Below are 16,435 nucleotides of genomic sequence, written 5' to 3' on the forward strand. Positions count from 1 at the left end.
TTGTTATAACCCAAGTTACATCTAGATATATCCGGACGATTTTAAAACTAAAACGTAAAAATATTATATTTTATAAACACCTATTCAGCATTAATTTTAATATAAATAGAAATTGTTGGGAAGTACCATTTTAACAAATTATGTTAATTCCATCACTGAAATCATCCTGTCCGATAGCGAGCATCCATTAGATCTTTAAGCTCCAATATCATAAAATACAAATTCGTTTGGGATTACCTAGAAAAATTAAACGAGCTAGGCAAGAATTATGAAGTTACCCTACAATACATTTCGGAAAACACCAAACACCTGAACCATTTTGTGACATCAGCTTCAGAGCAATAGAAAAACCAATAATTGGGATAACCTACAGGAGCTGAGACAGATAACAATTTTCCTAGGAAACTAGAACCAGAGAAGATCTGCTGAATGTATAACCTTAAGTAAGAATAATCTACGAATACTTAACAGGAGGAGCACTGTCGCCTAAATAGATACCTGAAGACGTTGCCCATAGCAGATAATGTTTGTTGCACAGAGGATGAAATCTCTACCCACATTCTCTCAAAGTGTGAAATACTATGGAACTCCAGAGCACTACACCTGGGAACATATGAAATAGATGATGATCTCTACAGGCTACAGCCATCCCACATTCCGGATATTGTTAAAAAGAGTAGGATTAACAGATCCACTATGAACCCTTGATTCCCCAATATCGTAGCAAGAAAGGGAGACACAATAGATCCTTTGGGGTCGCAGTGTATATGTCACCCCAAAATCTACATACATACTTACTATAGTAATTGGTTATTAAATAAAATTTCTAATAAAAAAAAATAGAAAGGGTAGAAAATTTTATTTATTTATATATTTTGATTGATACAATTGTAAAATGGGACAAAAATGTGGAAAGTGGGTATAATAAAGAAAACAAAATATTTTATTTTTATATTCTCCAAATTAGCTACTAAACCTAATGCATACAAAAGCATTATTAACAATGTATTATACGTTACTCAACAATATAGTTAGCTATGGGATATTTGCAAGGGGAAGTGTTTATAAAAATAATATAGAATCTCTTAAAAACTTACAAAATAGAATACTTAAAATAATTCATAGAAATACATGTGAAACAGAAAACCGTCCTCTAAATATAGAAAAGTATTCTCTTTAGAATCATTATGTATTATTATAATGAATTGCTGAATGAATATAAACAAAAATCTATAAACACAAAGAATAAAAGCTTACTAATACCAAAAATGGCAAAAAAGCTTAATGAAAAAAATAGTTATATCTTAGCCATAATGCTTCATAATTCACTGCAACGATTAACAATCAAGAAAAGATAGAGAATTATATTAAAACTAATATATAACAAATAGATATAAAATTTTCTTTATTTCATAAAAAGTTATGTTTTTGTCTCCATCTATCTGTTAATAGGTAAATTAGGAATAGGATCCCCTTCCATGTGTTTACCACTTTAAAAAACTGATTTTTCGCCATTTAGTGGAGTAAACAAGATATATTTGGGTTGACGTCAGATAAATCATGATACGATATTTCTGTTTTGCTACAGTAAGTACTCTTAAAATTCAAATTGAAAGTATATACTTGATATTTCTAGTTTTCTATGACTTTAAGTTAATAACCTTTAAACTATGGGGCTTGAAATCAAAGATACTTTGTTTTTAATTTTAATAAGGGATTGTCGACTTTGGGTGCAAATATTTTTGATTCGTATGAGTGGTTGACATGTTAATTTCACATGTCTAACATTGGCATAGATCAAAGAGCAGATGTCTTTAGTTTTGTCTGCATGCGAAAATGGTATACCTCTAGAACTGCTACAAAAAATCTAATGTACTAGGACCTACCCTTTGGGGAAAATATCCTAAGTGGAAAAAATGGACCATTCCCAAGTTTGTCCCCAGAAAAAGAAAATATTGTTAAATGGAAAGTTTGTAATAACAAAGATTAATTAATCCAAATAGAACCCACCTTATTGGCTAAACTAAAAGTTTTTAAAAAATAATTTTCACTCAAGTACCTAGGTAAAATCTGTATTTGTCAGATACAGGTAATAATGATTTTTTGTATCTTTTATTTAAATTATTAGAATTAAACTATTTTGTTTTACAACATTTTATTTATTTCAAATGTGTTATTAGTTTAGCAGTATTCAACAGACTGTTTGCATCTGGTACCTAGTGATATCTGACTTTGGTCATGCCTTGTTTAGTATAGGACCCTTTGCACTTTTAAATAAAAAAATGCATATCAAAAGAAATAAAAATCTTTAGAACCTCTAATTATGTCAGTTTACTTAGTACTATTTACTTAACAGCCCTGCACTAAAAATGAAAAATATTCTTTTTTTATTGGAAATTGTTTTTTAAAGAAATTTCCTCACTAAAGTGCCACTATTGCTCAGGCGTTAAATTGCCTATGAAAAATTACAATGTCATTGATTGGTTTATAATAAATAAATAAATATGTGAATTAAAGAATATTATTAACTACCCAAAAGTTATCTCTGCATTGCACATACTTGCTCCTTCACTTCTTCCAGTTGACGAGTCGATTTTTTTATAGAATCATATTGATAATTTGCATGTGTGCAAAGAGCTTGAAGTTTTTTAAGATTATTTTCACTATTTTCCATCGCTTGTTCTGCTACGGCAAAATTTCGAGATGAATGCATAAGAATCTAAAAGTATTATGTTTCTATATTAAGAGAAAAATTAATTTTCTATTTAGTTTTAGTCGTATTTACCTCTGTACTTTTAGACCCTCTAGTTATCTGTCTGGCCAAGGAAGATATATTATTCACATTTACTTGTACCCGATCAGCAAGTCGCATTTTTGAATCAGCAAACAATGATCTAGCACTAGTACTACTGGCTGACGCCATAGTAATAGTTTTATATAATTTGTTATTGAATTTTATAAATACTTAAGAAGCACACAATACTTATTTCAACCATAAACAAAAACAAACTACACTAAAAGTATATTTATTCTTCTTTTCCACGAAATTGAATAGCTGAATTATCAATACGATGCCAACCAGGCTTTAGAGGAAGCCACGATTAGTGAACGGCACAAATGACGAATTTTTTAATCGATAGTAGTGTAGTGATGGAAATATAACGGGACTAAATACTCATACTTATTCAATTTCGTTATATCTGGAGTAGATATGATAAAAAACTAGTTGATTCTGTATGCTTAAATAAGAAATTGAAAACAGAAGAAGATAATAACCTTGTATTACATTAACATATGTATAAATATTTATACTGTAGTTTATACTAAAATGTCTTATTAATTTGTTTCTCTTTCAACATTTAATTCATGATCAATTTTGTAAGTGTATAAAAGATATAGTTAGAATGGATCCAGCATTATTAAGAGAACGAGAATTGTTTAAGAAAAAAGCACTAAGTACCCCCACGTAAGTAATATCCCATTTTAGTAATAAACTTTACTCTCCACAAATTGATTATAGTGTAGAAAAGAAAAAGACTGAATCAAAACCCGAACCTTCAAAAGATGAAAAGAAAAAATCTAAACCAACAAACAGCACAACCAGCGCCCCTAAACTCGATATTAATACGTAAGTGATTCATTTTTTAATCATAATAACTTTTGTACATTCACTATTATTAATAAATATTTGATTATAGATATAAAACCTCTACAGGAAGCTCACAATATCGCTTTGGAGTTTTAGCAAAAATTGTAAAACATATGAAAACAAGGCATCAAGAAGGGGAAACTTATCCTTTAACTTTAGAAGAAATTTTAGATGAAACTAATCAACTTGATGTCGGAAATAAAGTTAAACAGGTAATATTAGTTTAAAGAGATCTATAACATATATTTTGTTAGTTTACAAATATCTCTGGATGTTATAGTAGCCAACAAAATAGTTAACAGTTATGTAGATATATTTGTAAATATAGTAGGTTCGTTCCAACCCATCAAAGATTTCTCCTTGGTACAGTGATGATTCTGCACAATAGAGATTATGTGTTCAACAGAGGTTTATTCCAACCCATCAATGAATTGTGCTTGGTACAGTGATGATTCTGCACAATAGGAATTCCAACAGGGCAATTACCATGTTCCAAAATTGCACAAACATCATATCATTTAAACAATTCAAAAAATAGTCCAAATTAGTAGGTTATAACAAACATATTGTCTATTCAAAGTTTTGTGAAGAGAGATATTTTCAAAACTATTGATGGTAAACAGTGCCTTTTAGGTATATATTTGAACATTTACCATTATGAACAATTCATAAAGGAAATGAAAATATAATTTTCTTTGAATAATGGTCATTTATGATATGAGCTTTTTTGCCAGGTAAAAGAAGTAGGCTAAGCATGTTTTTAAGAATATGGACGTGTTTATTTTAGTCTTGATTAAAATATAATCTGATGTTGATAGTTTGCAATTTGAATCAATAAATAATCTTCCATATAAATATCTCTTTTACCTGCTAAAATGTTTTGTTACAATCCAATTTACTTGAAATCTAAACAGGACCCTATAAATTCAATGTAGGTAGGAAAAACTTTTTATTTCAGCAACAATTACCAGGAGATTAAAAATTTATAATATATCACCCAAAATATATTGGCTACCAAAATACATAATCCTGATATGGGCGTGGAAAATTACATTACTTTTGTGCCTGAAATATCTAAGTCTAATATCCAATTTTTATCAAGAACTTTGATTCTCAATCTAAGTTGAGAATAGTTAATTTTCTCCATGTCACACTATATAATCTCAACAATAACATAATACGCTACTCTTAGTGTCAAAGATGGTGAAGAGGTTGGACAATAATAAAAGTTTGATAACTTAAACTTACTATGTACTAACTAAATACATACAATACATAAAATTAAACAATGTCGTGTGTGCCGAATCTGTAGGTGCAGCGTAGCTTGGATGAAATCTAGGCATTCAAAATCTGCTCGCTTTGCTATCCTGAGAAAAAATGAACTTACAGCTCCATCCAACGTCTTGTCTGGATTCTTGTACCAAAGGGGTTGTCAAGAAACAATGTAGAAAGTAGAGGAATGTAGTGTGTTGGTTTTTCTAATACTTGTACGACGTATGAGTATATTGAAGAGGATTAAGTTAATTGCATGCTATTAGGATATTAAGAAGGTTATTAAAGAAAGATAACTTGGAATTTCCAAAAGAATACCCCTTAAAATTCCCTGGGTTGAAGGAATATGGATTATTGATTTATTGAGGAAGTTGTTTGGGGAAAAGGTCAAAGGAAAAATGTCGTGAATGAAAATGTAACTGTATCAGGATTTTTTAAATGTGAGGGAATAAGGTTTTATAGGTTATGTATCAATAATATGGTCATATGTAAAAAGTCCTACAATATTATGTTTTTTTTGTTATTCTGATGTAAATCTTGGTTTACTCATTTGAGTACACTGGGCACACGACTATACCGGGCTATTTTTCCAAGAACATTCTAAAATGGACATCAACGGAATTGCAACTAGCTTTTTTTATGGTAAAAGATTCAAAACCTTAGCTTCTGCAGTTGATGCTGTTGAACAAGCAAATAATACTAATTTGGAAATTGATGTCGTTATAATTCCACCAGAAGTGGATTATCAAACTGACGAGGAAGAATTTGATGAAGACAATTTATTAGCTGCAAATCTGCCAGCAGATATTCCAGGTGAGGTAGAAATTGATCTCGATGGGTCTGATTTTGAAGACGAAGATGGCCTGCCACTGACGGAACTTCAAAATGTGCAACCAACTAATTCAACCGAAAATTTGGATAGTATGCCACTATTAGAGAGATGGCATCTTCTAAAGGGGAATCCTAATTGGACACCAGTACCTATAGTATTAGAGATAAACAACACAGATGGAGCAGAAGTTCGGTTGTACAGATTTTCGTTGATGTTCTTCCCTTTTATGGGTACCATAAATTACCTCATGAGCGCCTTTATTGGAATCTTGATGAGGATGTTGAAGTTACATTTATTTCAAATGCAATTAGTGGAAACAGATTTACAGAAATAAAAAAAACATTTACATTATGCAGATAACAGAACACTGGATACTGAGGACAAAATGTACAAAATGTACAAAATTCGGCCACTTATGAACGTTCTCAACTCAAAGTTTCAACAATGGGGAATTTTTCATAAATTTTGTCTATAGACGAAGCAATGGTTAAATGTTATGGTCATCACTCTGCAAAGCAATTTATAAGAGGTAAACCTGTTCGTTTCGGTTACAAGGACTGGATGTTGTGTAGCTCGGATGGATTTTGTTATTCATTCCACCTATTGTGGAGCTAAACCGTCATCTGTTCAAGCACCAACTAAAATTAAAACCTCGCTTCCACTAGGTTCACGAGTGGTCCTTGATTTTGAGAAAATAATTGATGCCCCAAGTGATCATGTCCTATTTTTTGACAATTATTTTGCAAGCCATGATCTTTTAAATGCACTTAGAAATTTTTAAAAACTACAACCACCGCATGGGCGGTGTTGATCTGTTGGACCAAGGAGTCAATAATTACAGAATTCACATCCACGGTAAAAAATGGTGGTGAGTTCTCTTTACTCACATAATTAACGTAACTATTGTAAATGCCTGGAGATTACATAAAATTATCTACCCTAATGACAAAACGGATCTTTTGCAATATATGAGGCTATACAAAGAAGATCTGCATCTAATAGACCTTCTGGTTCATTACCAAGAAGTATTTTGGATGATCCTATTGGGCATTTCCCTAAAAAATTGAGAACCAGCTCAGATGTCGTCAGTGTCATATGAGGGCTAGATGGATATATGAAAAATGTAATGTGACTGTGCATTGAACGAGATTGTTTCAAAATATTTCATTTTTCATACCATTGTACTCATTTGGGTACACATTTTTTTTTCGGAAGCATAAACAAAAAAATAATTTTATTGCAAGTACAAGTTTGAGGAGGACATTTTTGGATAAATAAAACCTAATTTAATATTTGTTTGCTGCTAAGGCACCAGTGGATACTAATGGGTTAAAGAAAAGTAATTACTTGTGAACTTGGAAATTTTTGAAAATGTATTTGACAGCTTTGGATTTTTTTGTATCATCAAAGTTACTTTAGATATACGTTAATTGCAAATTTCTCGTTTCCAATAAGAGAAAAATTTCTATACGTAATTTCTTTATGATAGTAGTGCATTTATTTTGTTACAGTGGTTACAGACTGAAGCTCTCGTTGACAATGTTAAAATAGAAGCAACACCTGATGGTAAATTTGCGTTTAAATCATTATATAAGTTGAAAGATAGAAAAAGTTTATTAAAATTATTGAAGCAACAAGATCTAAAAGGTCTGGGGGGTATATTACAAGAAGATGTCCAAGAATCGTTACCGCATAGCGAGAAGGCATTAAAGGTAAAATACTTATCTTAATGAAATATATAGAAAGTGCGGAAATTAAGTGACGAGACTCACACCATAGCTTACGACTTGGAGGAGCGAACTTCATCCAGTCAATGTTTTGAAATTCGTTCTAAAAAGGAGTAACATCAATTTCAAGCAACAGTGTCATATTTGTGCACATTGCAACAGAAATTTTTGCAAAACTACAGCAGGTCATGGAAAAACTGTTTTATCAAGATTCTAGGTGGTTTAGCGGTTAAAGTGTTATGAACTGGAAAGTGGAATGTCTTTCAACTGCAATAACCATCGAAAATGTCGACAAAAGCTGACAACTTGTCCATTTAGATCGTCAGCTGATTATCAGAAGAATAAGGAAACAGTTGAATATTATTTCAAAAGGTTTATGCAAGTGAAACCAAACGTCCACAATAATTGTATCATAAAACATTACTATGGATCCTCAACTGACGCGAGACCTCTAGATCCTCAACCACATTACTCACCTGACGAGAGACCTCTTGAGTTTTTTCTTCACTAAATTGATATTTTGGGATGTTACAAAACATTTAAATAGTTCTAACCAATCAGCTGAACGATATACCAATGTCCGTCAGTTACATCACTGCTATGTAGAGCAGGAGAACTATTTCCAATGTAGCTTCTTATCAATCTAATCACTTAATTTCCACACCTTGAACACCTGTATTTACATTTTTTTTAGATATTGCAAAACCAAAATGAAGTAATTTTCATTACTAGACCAATGGACAAAAGAAAAGTTTTGTTTTATAATGATAGAACTGCATCACTTCCTATTGACGAAGAGTTTCAGAAGTTATGGAGATCCGTCGCAGTTGATGCTATGGATGATGCTAAAATTGAAGAATATTTAGATAAACAAGGTAAGAAACAATTGCTTCATTTGTTTGTTTGAATTTCAGTTTTTATTAGAAAATTGTAGAAATTCAAATTTTATTTATGTTTTGGTTATGTCTCAAAAGTATTCTACAGAATTTATTGGCAATCTTAAATAATTAGGGAAAATGTTGGAAGATGGAATTGAATATCTTAGTAATTAATACAAATTAAACATGGACTGCAACCCTATCTACCCCATTTCATATAATAACAGGATAGTTATGGAGAATACATTAGGGTTATTTTGCCAATTTTATTTTCAACTTTCAATTATTCCAAGAAATTATTTTTAAACACTCAATGGATATGAATAATTTCAATTTCAAACGAGGTTTGCTACTTAATCTTTCAAATATTTATTCAACTAATTTGATCAAAAATTTACTTTTTATTGTAATTTAATTAATTATTGACTCTTCTGAGTTTAATATAATTAAAACTTCAATTCCTCATCATTAATTGGCATTTATTCGGTTCATAAACTGACTTTTCTTGGTTTATTGAATAAAAAATTAGCGTTACTGAGTTTAATTAGGTCAAAACTTGGCTTTTCTCAATTAAATTTATCCAGAAATAAGCTGACAAGAGTTAGATTAGAATTGTTACTGTTAGATAACAGGAATATGCTTTTAAAACGCATTAATACTATAGTTATTTAGTTTTTAATTATTTTAGTTTGCAAGTTTATAGCCAGTCCAGCAAACAGGTAGCTGTAATTACCTCTGCGGGATGCATATCATGCCAAATATATGCTTTTGTATATTTGGTTGTTAACGGCGTATGTAAACTGATGAAATAAATAAATAAAAATTTTCTAAAATAAAAAAAAAGGTTTTCGAACTACAGGTCATAAAACCAAGTTAATCGATAATACAAACCAAAAATATATTAAGTTTAGGTAGTAAGTAGTCAGCTCTCTCCGATCCTTAACATTGTAAGGACATACCTCTAATAGAAATAAAATAATCTTCAAATTGATAACGTATTTAGTTTTTTCTTCATAAATACAATCTCAGTATTTTTTATTTTATCAAACCTTCTCTTAAATTAAGTTGGAATTTCTGGAACCGTTGGTAATATTCATACTAAACACACTGTTTACACCACCACTAAACCAACACACAATTACCCTGTCTGATAGGCGTTTCGATAACTAAGTTATCATCTTCAGAGACTGGAGGTAAACTTTTAAGACGATAAGTTAGTTATCGAAATGCGTGTCAGACAGTGTAATTATGTGTCAGTATAGTGGTAGTGTAAACAGTGTGTTCAGTCTGCTCTTAAATGTACAGTCAAGAGAAATGATTGTTTATAGCAATTTAACAACATTTTCAAATAGATCGTGTTACTATTTTCATATAGTATTAATACTTCCTAATGGATTTTGTTGTTATAAATCTATAATACTATAGTAAGGATGATTAAACTGCTAAACTTCCATTTTCCTCGACTGTACTTTGTCCATTTAATCGTTTACTTTTTGATAGGTTGAAAACAAAAGTTTCATTCTAAGGTAGCTGTTAAAAAGATGATAAACGAATGGACAAAGTACAGCAGATGTCTTATCTGCCTCCGATTCTTGTTCCAACTCCGACAATTCGAATTTAAAAACTCCATCTTCAACTTAAGTTGCTATATAACTACTTCCGTTACATCCTTGAAATAAACGATAATGAATAAAATTTGAATTTTTTATTAATATTCTTACTATTCATTTTATAAATTACTGAATTTGTTCAAGGTATTCGTTCAATGCAAGATCATGGACCCAAAAAACCGGTAGCACCTAAAAGGAAGAAACCCGGTACAAAGAAGAAAGTATTCAAGAAACCACGTGATAACGAACATTTAGCTGATGTTTTGGAAACTTATGAAAATGATACATTAACACAAAAAAATACAGTTTAGTCACTAGGAAACTATTTTTCGCTTTTATTTCTAGTTCTATTAATAGGAAAAATATTGTGAAATATTAATTGGATAATATGTATACTTAGATATGAAACAATATATAATTTATTTTACTTTTCTGTTGGTAAATGTATATTGCTCCCCCGACCATTGTACTTTACTTATTTACATAAACATACACCAAATATACCATCGATAGTTGGAAATTTACTGTAATTTTTTTTCTTTAAAAACAGTCGAGTAAGGTTCAAATGTCACCTGCTATGCATTGATCCTGGAAACCTCAAAAATGAATTTCAATTGGGCGACAAAATTTCATATAAGGACACAGATTTTTCCAGACAATAAATCAACATCTCAAGGATGACAAGTTGGAAACTACAGACTTATGGCATAAAATACGTTGAAGAAGAAGAACTATTCCGATATACTTTTTATAACGTCACATATTCTTTCAACTGTATGATTTAGCATGCTTGCAACGTTACTAAAGTTACTGTGATTACAGATTTTTCAGGACAACATTTCTTCTTAGATTCTAACACTTTCAAAGTAGGAGTTTCTGAAACCGTTATTGTTATTATATTATACTGAATACACTGTTTACAACAACACTCACAATTACACAGTCTGACACGCGTTTCGATAACCAAGGTATTGTCTTTAGAAACTGTTTAACTTAAACTGTGATTAATCGAAAATAATATATAACTTTATTCATATCGAGAATTTTTTTATTTGTTTTAATAAAAAAGGATTCCTTTTGTTTGTTTTAAGTTGAAGACTCTCCTTTGTATAGTATAATACAATGCCCAAACACCTACTTGAAGGTAATCAATAGACAGTGGGCCATAACCTTAGGAAATAAGTAAAAGACAGAGTATGAAAATGTGCTATATTTTTGTTAATAATAATTATATTAGTTTTTTTTAAGGCCTCGATGTCAATTTTTTTTGTAATAAATCAATATGGCGTAGAACCTCTTGTTCGGAGTCCCTAATCTGAAGAAGACACAGCCAGCCTGCGCTTCTACTTGATTCATGTAGTTAAGAATTTCCCTGGGGACATCGGCGGGTTGTCGATGACATTACGTTCTTCAGAGGAGATGTAATTCGATATTCTTCGTGGGATTATCCAGGAAAGTAGTTGTTTTTTCCTTTGAGGAACAACAAGCCAACATTTCGAATCATGAAATTCGATATAATAGGTGTTAATAGATATTATGTTTTTGAATTACTGAGCATGCCTCATATATCATCTAATTATTTAATTCACATATCTCGGTTTACGGATAGAGATCTACTTGACTAATGGTTCGCAGTTGGAAGTGATAATGTCTACCGAGGAATGTTTAACTACATGAATCAAGTAGCAGCGCCGGGTGGCTGTGTCTTCAGTTTGGATTAGAGACTCACTGCATGGTGATCAGCATATTGAGACACGCGTTTTCAAATAGGAAACGGTGGGGTTTGGCTTTGATTGGTAGTTCGCGATTAGCCGGCATAAAAAATGACTGACATTTTTGATAATCGAACAAAACGATTTTTGTTATTGAACTTGAGTTCTGAATCAGAATCGGATGATGTTGAGGAAGAAATGTGGTTTCATTCCTTGATGAGGTAGAAATTTAAATCACCTAATTCTATCTTATTCTATCAAAGAGAACAAACAGTGGATGATTACAACTAAAATGAGTACTGATTCATTTGTAATATTACTCCAAACCCGATTCTTCAGTTTCGTCTTCACACATAAAGCTCTCTGTTTTCCCTTTCTGCCTCTATTAACTTGTCTTCTGTCATTTTTTCAAAAATAAAATTGTACAAATGACATGCTAGTCATCCACATGTGTTGCACAGGTGTTGTGAGTTGAGTAAACAGATATTCTTCGAGAGAATTTTATTTTGATCTTTTAATATGTTCTTAAGTCTATTTTTATGAATAAGAGAGTAATAAAATGAGCTTTCATAATTTTGACATGTCAAAACATTTTTCTATTGTTCTATATAAGTTATTGTTATAAAAAACCTAGAAAAGATCGAAAACTTGTAGTGGCTAAGGTACATTGATTTCAGTTTTGGATTATTTAGTAGGTTTTATTACTCTCTCGTGCATAAAAATAAAGTATAAGTAAGGGAAAAAGCTACACAAGAAAATTTACTCGAGATATTTATTACAAAAGTGATTGGATTTGTGGATGTAACAAAATGAACGCATTATTTTGTAATCCCAACTTACTTTTTAATGGTATAATGAGAATGTGTCGAAGAATAGTTATTTTTATGCCTCTAAATGTTGTTGAATTTAGGTTTCTTCTGTTTTAAAATTAGTTTTTTTAATACTTTTTGAGATAAAGATAAAAATTGATGTTTCGACTTTAAGTCTTTTTTGATAAGGACTCAAATAAAAGTTGAAACGTTAATTTTTTTTCATTATCTTTCTTTCAAAAATTATTATTAAAACTAATTTTAAAACAGAAGAAACCGAAAATCAAGAACATTTAGAAGCATAAACATATTAAAAGGTCTAAGAAATGAGAAATTAAAGAAAAAATTTATAGTTATTTATTCTCAAAAATTATTAACCGTTTCACTGCAACACCCTACTATAGTAGGGTCAGTGAAGATTTCCCGGCTTTTCTCTATTTTAGTAGGTCTAGACGAATGTTCATTGCTTGTGGACCATCTCTAAAGATTTTCAACACCTGACTGCTGCAACTGATTAAAATAGTCCCATAAACGCATTCTAATGGATTTCATAAATTATTCATAAAGTAATAATAACAGTGAAAAGTAATTAAGTTTTGGAGGGTACTGGGACATGTTATTTTCAATAATCATATTTCTTTGGGCAAAAAATGCCTGAGAACTATAGAGGAATAAATCTACTATGCACAACGCTGAAATTAACCACAAAGTTAATAACCCTTCATGTGTTTCATTGACTTGCAGAAGGCCTTCGATCGATTACAATTAAAAGACATAATACACCTTCTCTATGATAGACAGATACCATATAATGTCATTAAAATAATCGAAAATATATATACTCAAAAAATACGATCCAAGCAAAAATAAATGATGACCTAACTGAACAGATACCTGCAAATAGGGGCATTAGGCAAGGGGACTCTCTCAGTCCGCTCCTATTTAACATAGTGATGGATGAAATCATAAAACAAGTACTCAAACTAAGAGGATACAAAATGGGAAATAAAGAAGTCAAAATCCTGTGCTATGCAGACGATGCGGTACTGTTGGCGGAGAACGAGGACGATCTGCAAAGGCTACTGTACCAATTTAACAAAACAGCAAAAAAGTTCAATATGATAATATCAGCGGCAAAGACAAAATCAATGGTTACTTCCAAGACACCGATCAGATGTAAGCTTGTGGTGGATAACAAAATAATACACCAGGAAATGAAATTTAAATATCTGGGAATCGAAATATCTGGACACGGGAACGTGGAGACGGAAGTAAGAAACCAAGCTACAAGAGCCTCAAGAGCAGCAGCATACCTAAATGACACAATCTGGCGAAATAAATACATTCGAACTGAAGCAAAAGCCCGCATATACAAGACCGCAATCAGACCTATATTATCCTATGCAGCAGAGTCCCGACCTGAAACCTCTAAAACGAAACGGATATTGGAGACTACAGAAATGAAAATAGTTCGAAGAATAGCGGGAAGAACACTAATGGATAGAGAAGGGAGTGAAAACATAAGACGAACATGCGGGATAGATAACATCAAAGACTGGGTAATGGATAGAAAGATAAAATGGAATGAGCACATTGACCGCATGACGGAAGAACGAATTGTGAAAATATCAAGGGACAAATCACCAGCAGGACAAAGAAGCCTTTGAAGACCTAGGAAAAGATGGAGTGACAACCTCCCAGGTGACTGAGCAGAGGCAATGACGTGAAGAAAAACAGGCAATGATGCCTATACACAGCAGGAAGAAGAAGAAGAATATTTCTTTGATTTTCGGTTGAATTAGATGCAAGTCCCGGCACAAGTACGATTTCCGTGGCGCCTGGATTTAACTATACCATTTTGTAAATCTACCCAAAATAAGTCGAAAATGAAGAATAAAATTTTTCAATATCTCGTTTCGTTTCCCTGATATCGATACTTGAAGTTGGAAAAAGTTACAGACCGTTTATGAAAAATAGACCATATATAAAAGGACTAGACCGTCTAGAAAAGGACTGAGGTTATTAGTTTACATGTGTAAAAAGCTTGTCTCTAATAAACTGTCTAGTCCGTTTGTAAAAGGTCTAGTCTATTTATATACGGCCCAGCTGCACCTACGCCATATGTATATTTCTAAGATATTTAAACACAATTTTTTTTATTTATTTATTATAGAAATGAGTTATACATAAAAATACTACCTAACCTAATTTAAATAAATAACTTTTGAAAGCATTCAGAACGTACTTGTTGCTCGAAAGAGGACACTTTACATTAAATTACTAATTAAATCTTCAAAATATCATTAAATATTTTTTTATTTTATAAATAATGAAAAACAACCGACAATTCTTTACGAAAAACATCAAATTATTCATGTATTTATCGTATGTTAAGTTATATTCATCACAGAGTGATGAAAATTTTCAAAAATGGCTCATTTTGCTATAAAAATCTGTCTTATCCAATATAATTTTGGAGTACCAGAGTAGATAAAATAAAAAATCTTTTGTTTATTGAATAACAAGATTCATATTGAATTTGAAGTGATAAAATATTTGTTTCAAATGTATTGAAGTATTGAACGCCATCTGTTCAATAAAGCGATTTTTGATCTAACGTTTGATTATAGCTATAAGTATCGAGATTTCGAAAACGAAGCGAGATATCAAAAAATTTCATTCTTCAGTTTCGATTTATTTTTGCCTAATCGCGACGCCACGGAAATCGTACTCCCCCCAAGTCCCGAATCATACCTTAGTTTAGCAAAAAATCTCTCAACATATAAATATAATTAAAATTTGACATAGTCGATAAAATTTCTACAAGATAACTTTTTGGAAAACATTAAAAAACACCTTAACTTTTTACCACGAGCCTCCACTATATTCGAGGGTTGCTACTTAAGTTTTGAGATTGTTGAATAAGAAAAAATATTCACAATTATGGCTTCATTGTTTTTCGGAATATTCTTCATTAAGATCAAAACACTTTTGCATACGAATTAAATTTTAAAAGTTAAAATTTAAAGACTGTTCTTTTCTAGAAATAAATAAAAAGAAAACAAGAATGCTGAAAATGTTCTCAAACACCTTAATTGTGTCATCGTTTCCATATAACTTTGAACCAATTGTCGAAGCATTATTTCCATTGAGGTACCTCCAAAACATGTGATTTGAACACTTCAACCGCTTTTTCAGGTTCTGCGGTAATAAGAAGAAATCATTTGATATTTTGACTATTCGAAAAAGTTTTCGTTTGAACTGATGTGTGAGAGCTCGCATTGTCTTGGTGAAGAATGATTCGTCTTCTGCTATTAGTTTCCAAATAAATGCTGGTGTACCATTCAGAATTGACCGTTATACGTTGCTCTTATACAACTGTGGTGATATGTCCAGTTATTCCTAAAAAATAAGAGGCCACTTGCTTCGAAGTGCTTCGTGTGCAAACAACAAGACCCATCCAGTAGATTGTTGTTTAGTTTTGAGTTCATATGCATAAGATTCATTCAGCATTTCTTTGTATCGGCAAGGGGGTCGTGATGTTGCTTCATCACCAAAAGTCGGAGCGAGTGACATACTGCTGTTGATTTAATTCACGTCGAAATTCATTTAAAATCATCGTACGATTTAATTTAATTTCATGTCAAACTTTATATTCACATCAGTGTAGGCATATCTCAAAACTTAGGTAGCAACCCTCGTATATTACTTGTTATATATAATTATTATATTCCTCAATAGGCTTTTCATGTACATTTTCTTGAATCAATGTTAAGATATTTCTTCCTTCAACTTCAATCTTTCGATTTCTATTAATTATTTTATTAATAGCTCTACATATTTTGTTTTTTTAGTGTTGAAGCCTTTTCTAGAATTTAAATATATTGATAGATAGATAACTAGTAAATTTAGAAAAGTAACTTTTTGACGACTCTTTATCTCATCT

At 31.3% G+C, this 16,435-nt stretch overlaps 2 protein-coding genes across 2 annotated transcripts; one reads left to right on the forward strand and one right to left on the reverse strand.

Moving 5' to 3' along the window:
* Nucleotides 1–851: 851 nt before the first annotated feature.
* LOC130901685 (uncharacterized) lies at nucleotides 852–3,224 on the reverse strand. Its single transcript, XM_057813220.1, has 2 exons — nucleotides 2,786–3,224; nucleotides 852–2,719 (listed from the first exon to the last, which is right to left on the reverse strand). Exons 1-2 carry the CDS (start codon nucleotides 2,921–2,923, stop codon nucleotides 2,540–2,542), a joined length of 318 nt encoding a protein of 105 aa, XP_057669203.1. The 5' UTR covers nucleotides 2,924–3,224; the 3' UTR covers nucleotides 852–2,539.
* On the forward strand, nucleotides 3,145–10,488 carry LOC130901684 (general transcription factor IIE subunit 2). The gene is made up of 6 exons (XM_057813219.1): nucleotides 3,145–3,466; nucleotides 3,521–3,628; nucleotides 3,699–3,861; nucleotides 7,265–7,465; nucleotides 8,175–8,355; nucleotides 10,113–10,488. The coding sequence occupies exons 1-6, from the start codon at nucleotides 3,405–3,407 to the stop codon at nucleotides 10,277–10,279; spliced, it is 882 nt and encodes a 293-aa protein (XP_057669202.1). The 5' UTR covers nucleotides 3,145–3,404; the 3' UTR covers nucleotides 10,280–10,488.
* Nucleotides 10,489–16,435: the final 5,947 nt, after the last annotated feature.

This window comes from Diorhabda carinulata, chromosome X (genome assembly GCF_026250575.1).
Source record: "Diorhabda carinulata isolate Delta chromosome X, icDioCari1.1, whole genome shotgun sequence".
Taxonomy (NCBI): Eukaryota; Metazoa; Arthropoda; class Insecta; order Coleoptera; family Chrysomelidae; genus Diorhabda; species Diorhabda carinulata.

What these genes read in the sequence shown, in the direction of transcription:
- LOC130901685 (XM_057813220.1), bottom strand. Translation starts at nt 2,923, where the DNA reads ATGGCGTCAGCCAGTAGTACTAGTGCTAGATCATTGTTTGCTGATTCA. An exon ending in GAGGGTCTAAAAGTACAGAG is followed by an intron (nt 2,720 to 2,785) that starts GTAAATACGACT and finishes TAATACTTTTAG; the next exon opens with ATTCTTATGCATTCATCTCG.
- LOC130901684 (XM_057813219.1), top strand. Translation starts at nt 3,405, where the DNA reads ATGGATCCAGCATTATTAAGAGAACGAGAATTGTTTAAGAAAAAAGCA. An exon ending in AAAGCACTAAGTACCCCCAC is followed by an intron (nt 3,467 to 3,520) that starts GTAAGTAATATC and finishes AATTGATTATAG; the next exon opens with TGTAGAAAAGAAAAAGACTG. An exon ending in TCGGAAATAAAGTTAAACAG is followed by an intron (nt 3,862 to 7,264) that starts GTAATATTAGTT and finishes ATTTTGTTACAG; the next exon opens with TGGTTACAGACTGAAGCTCT.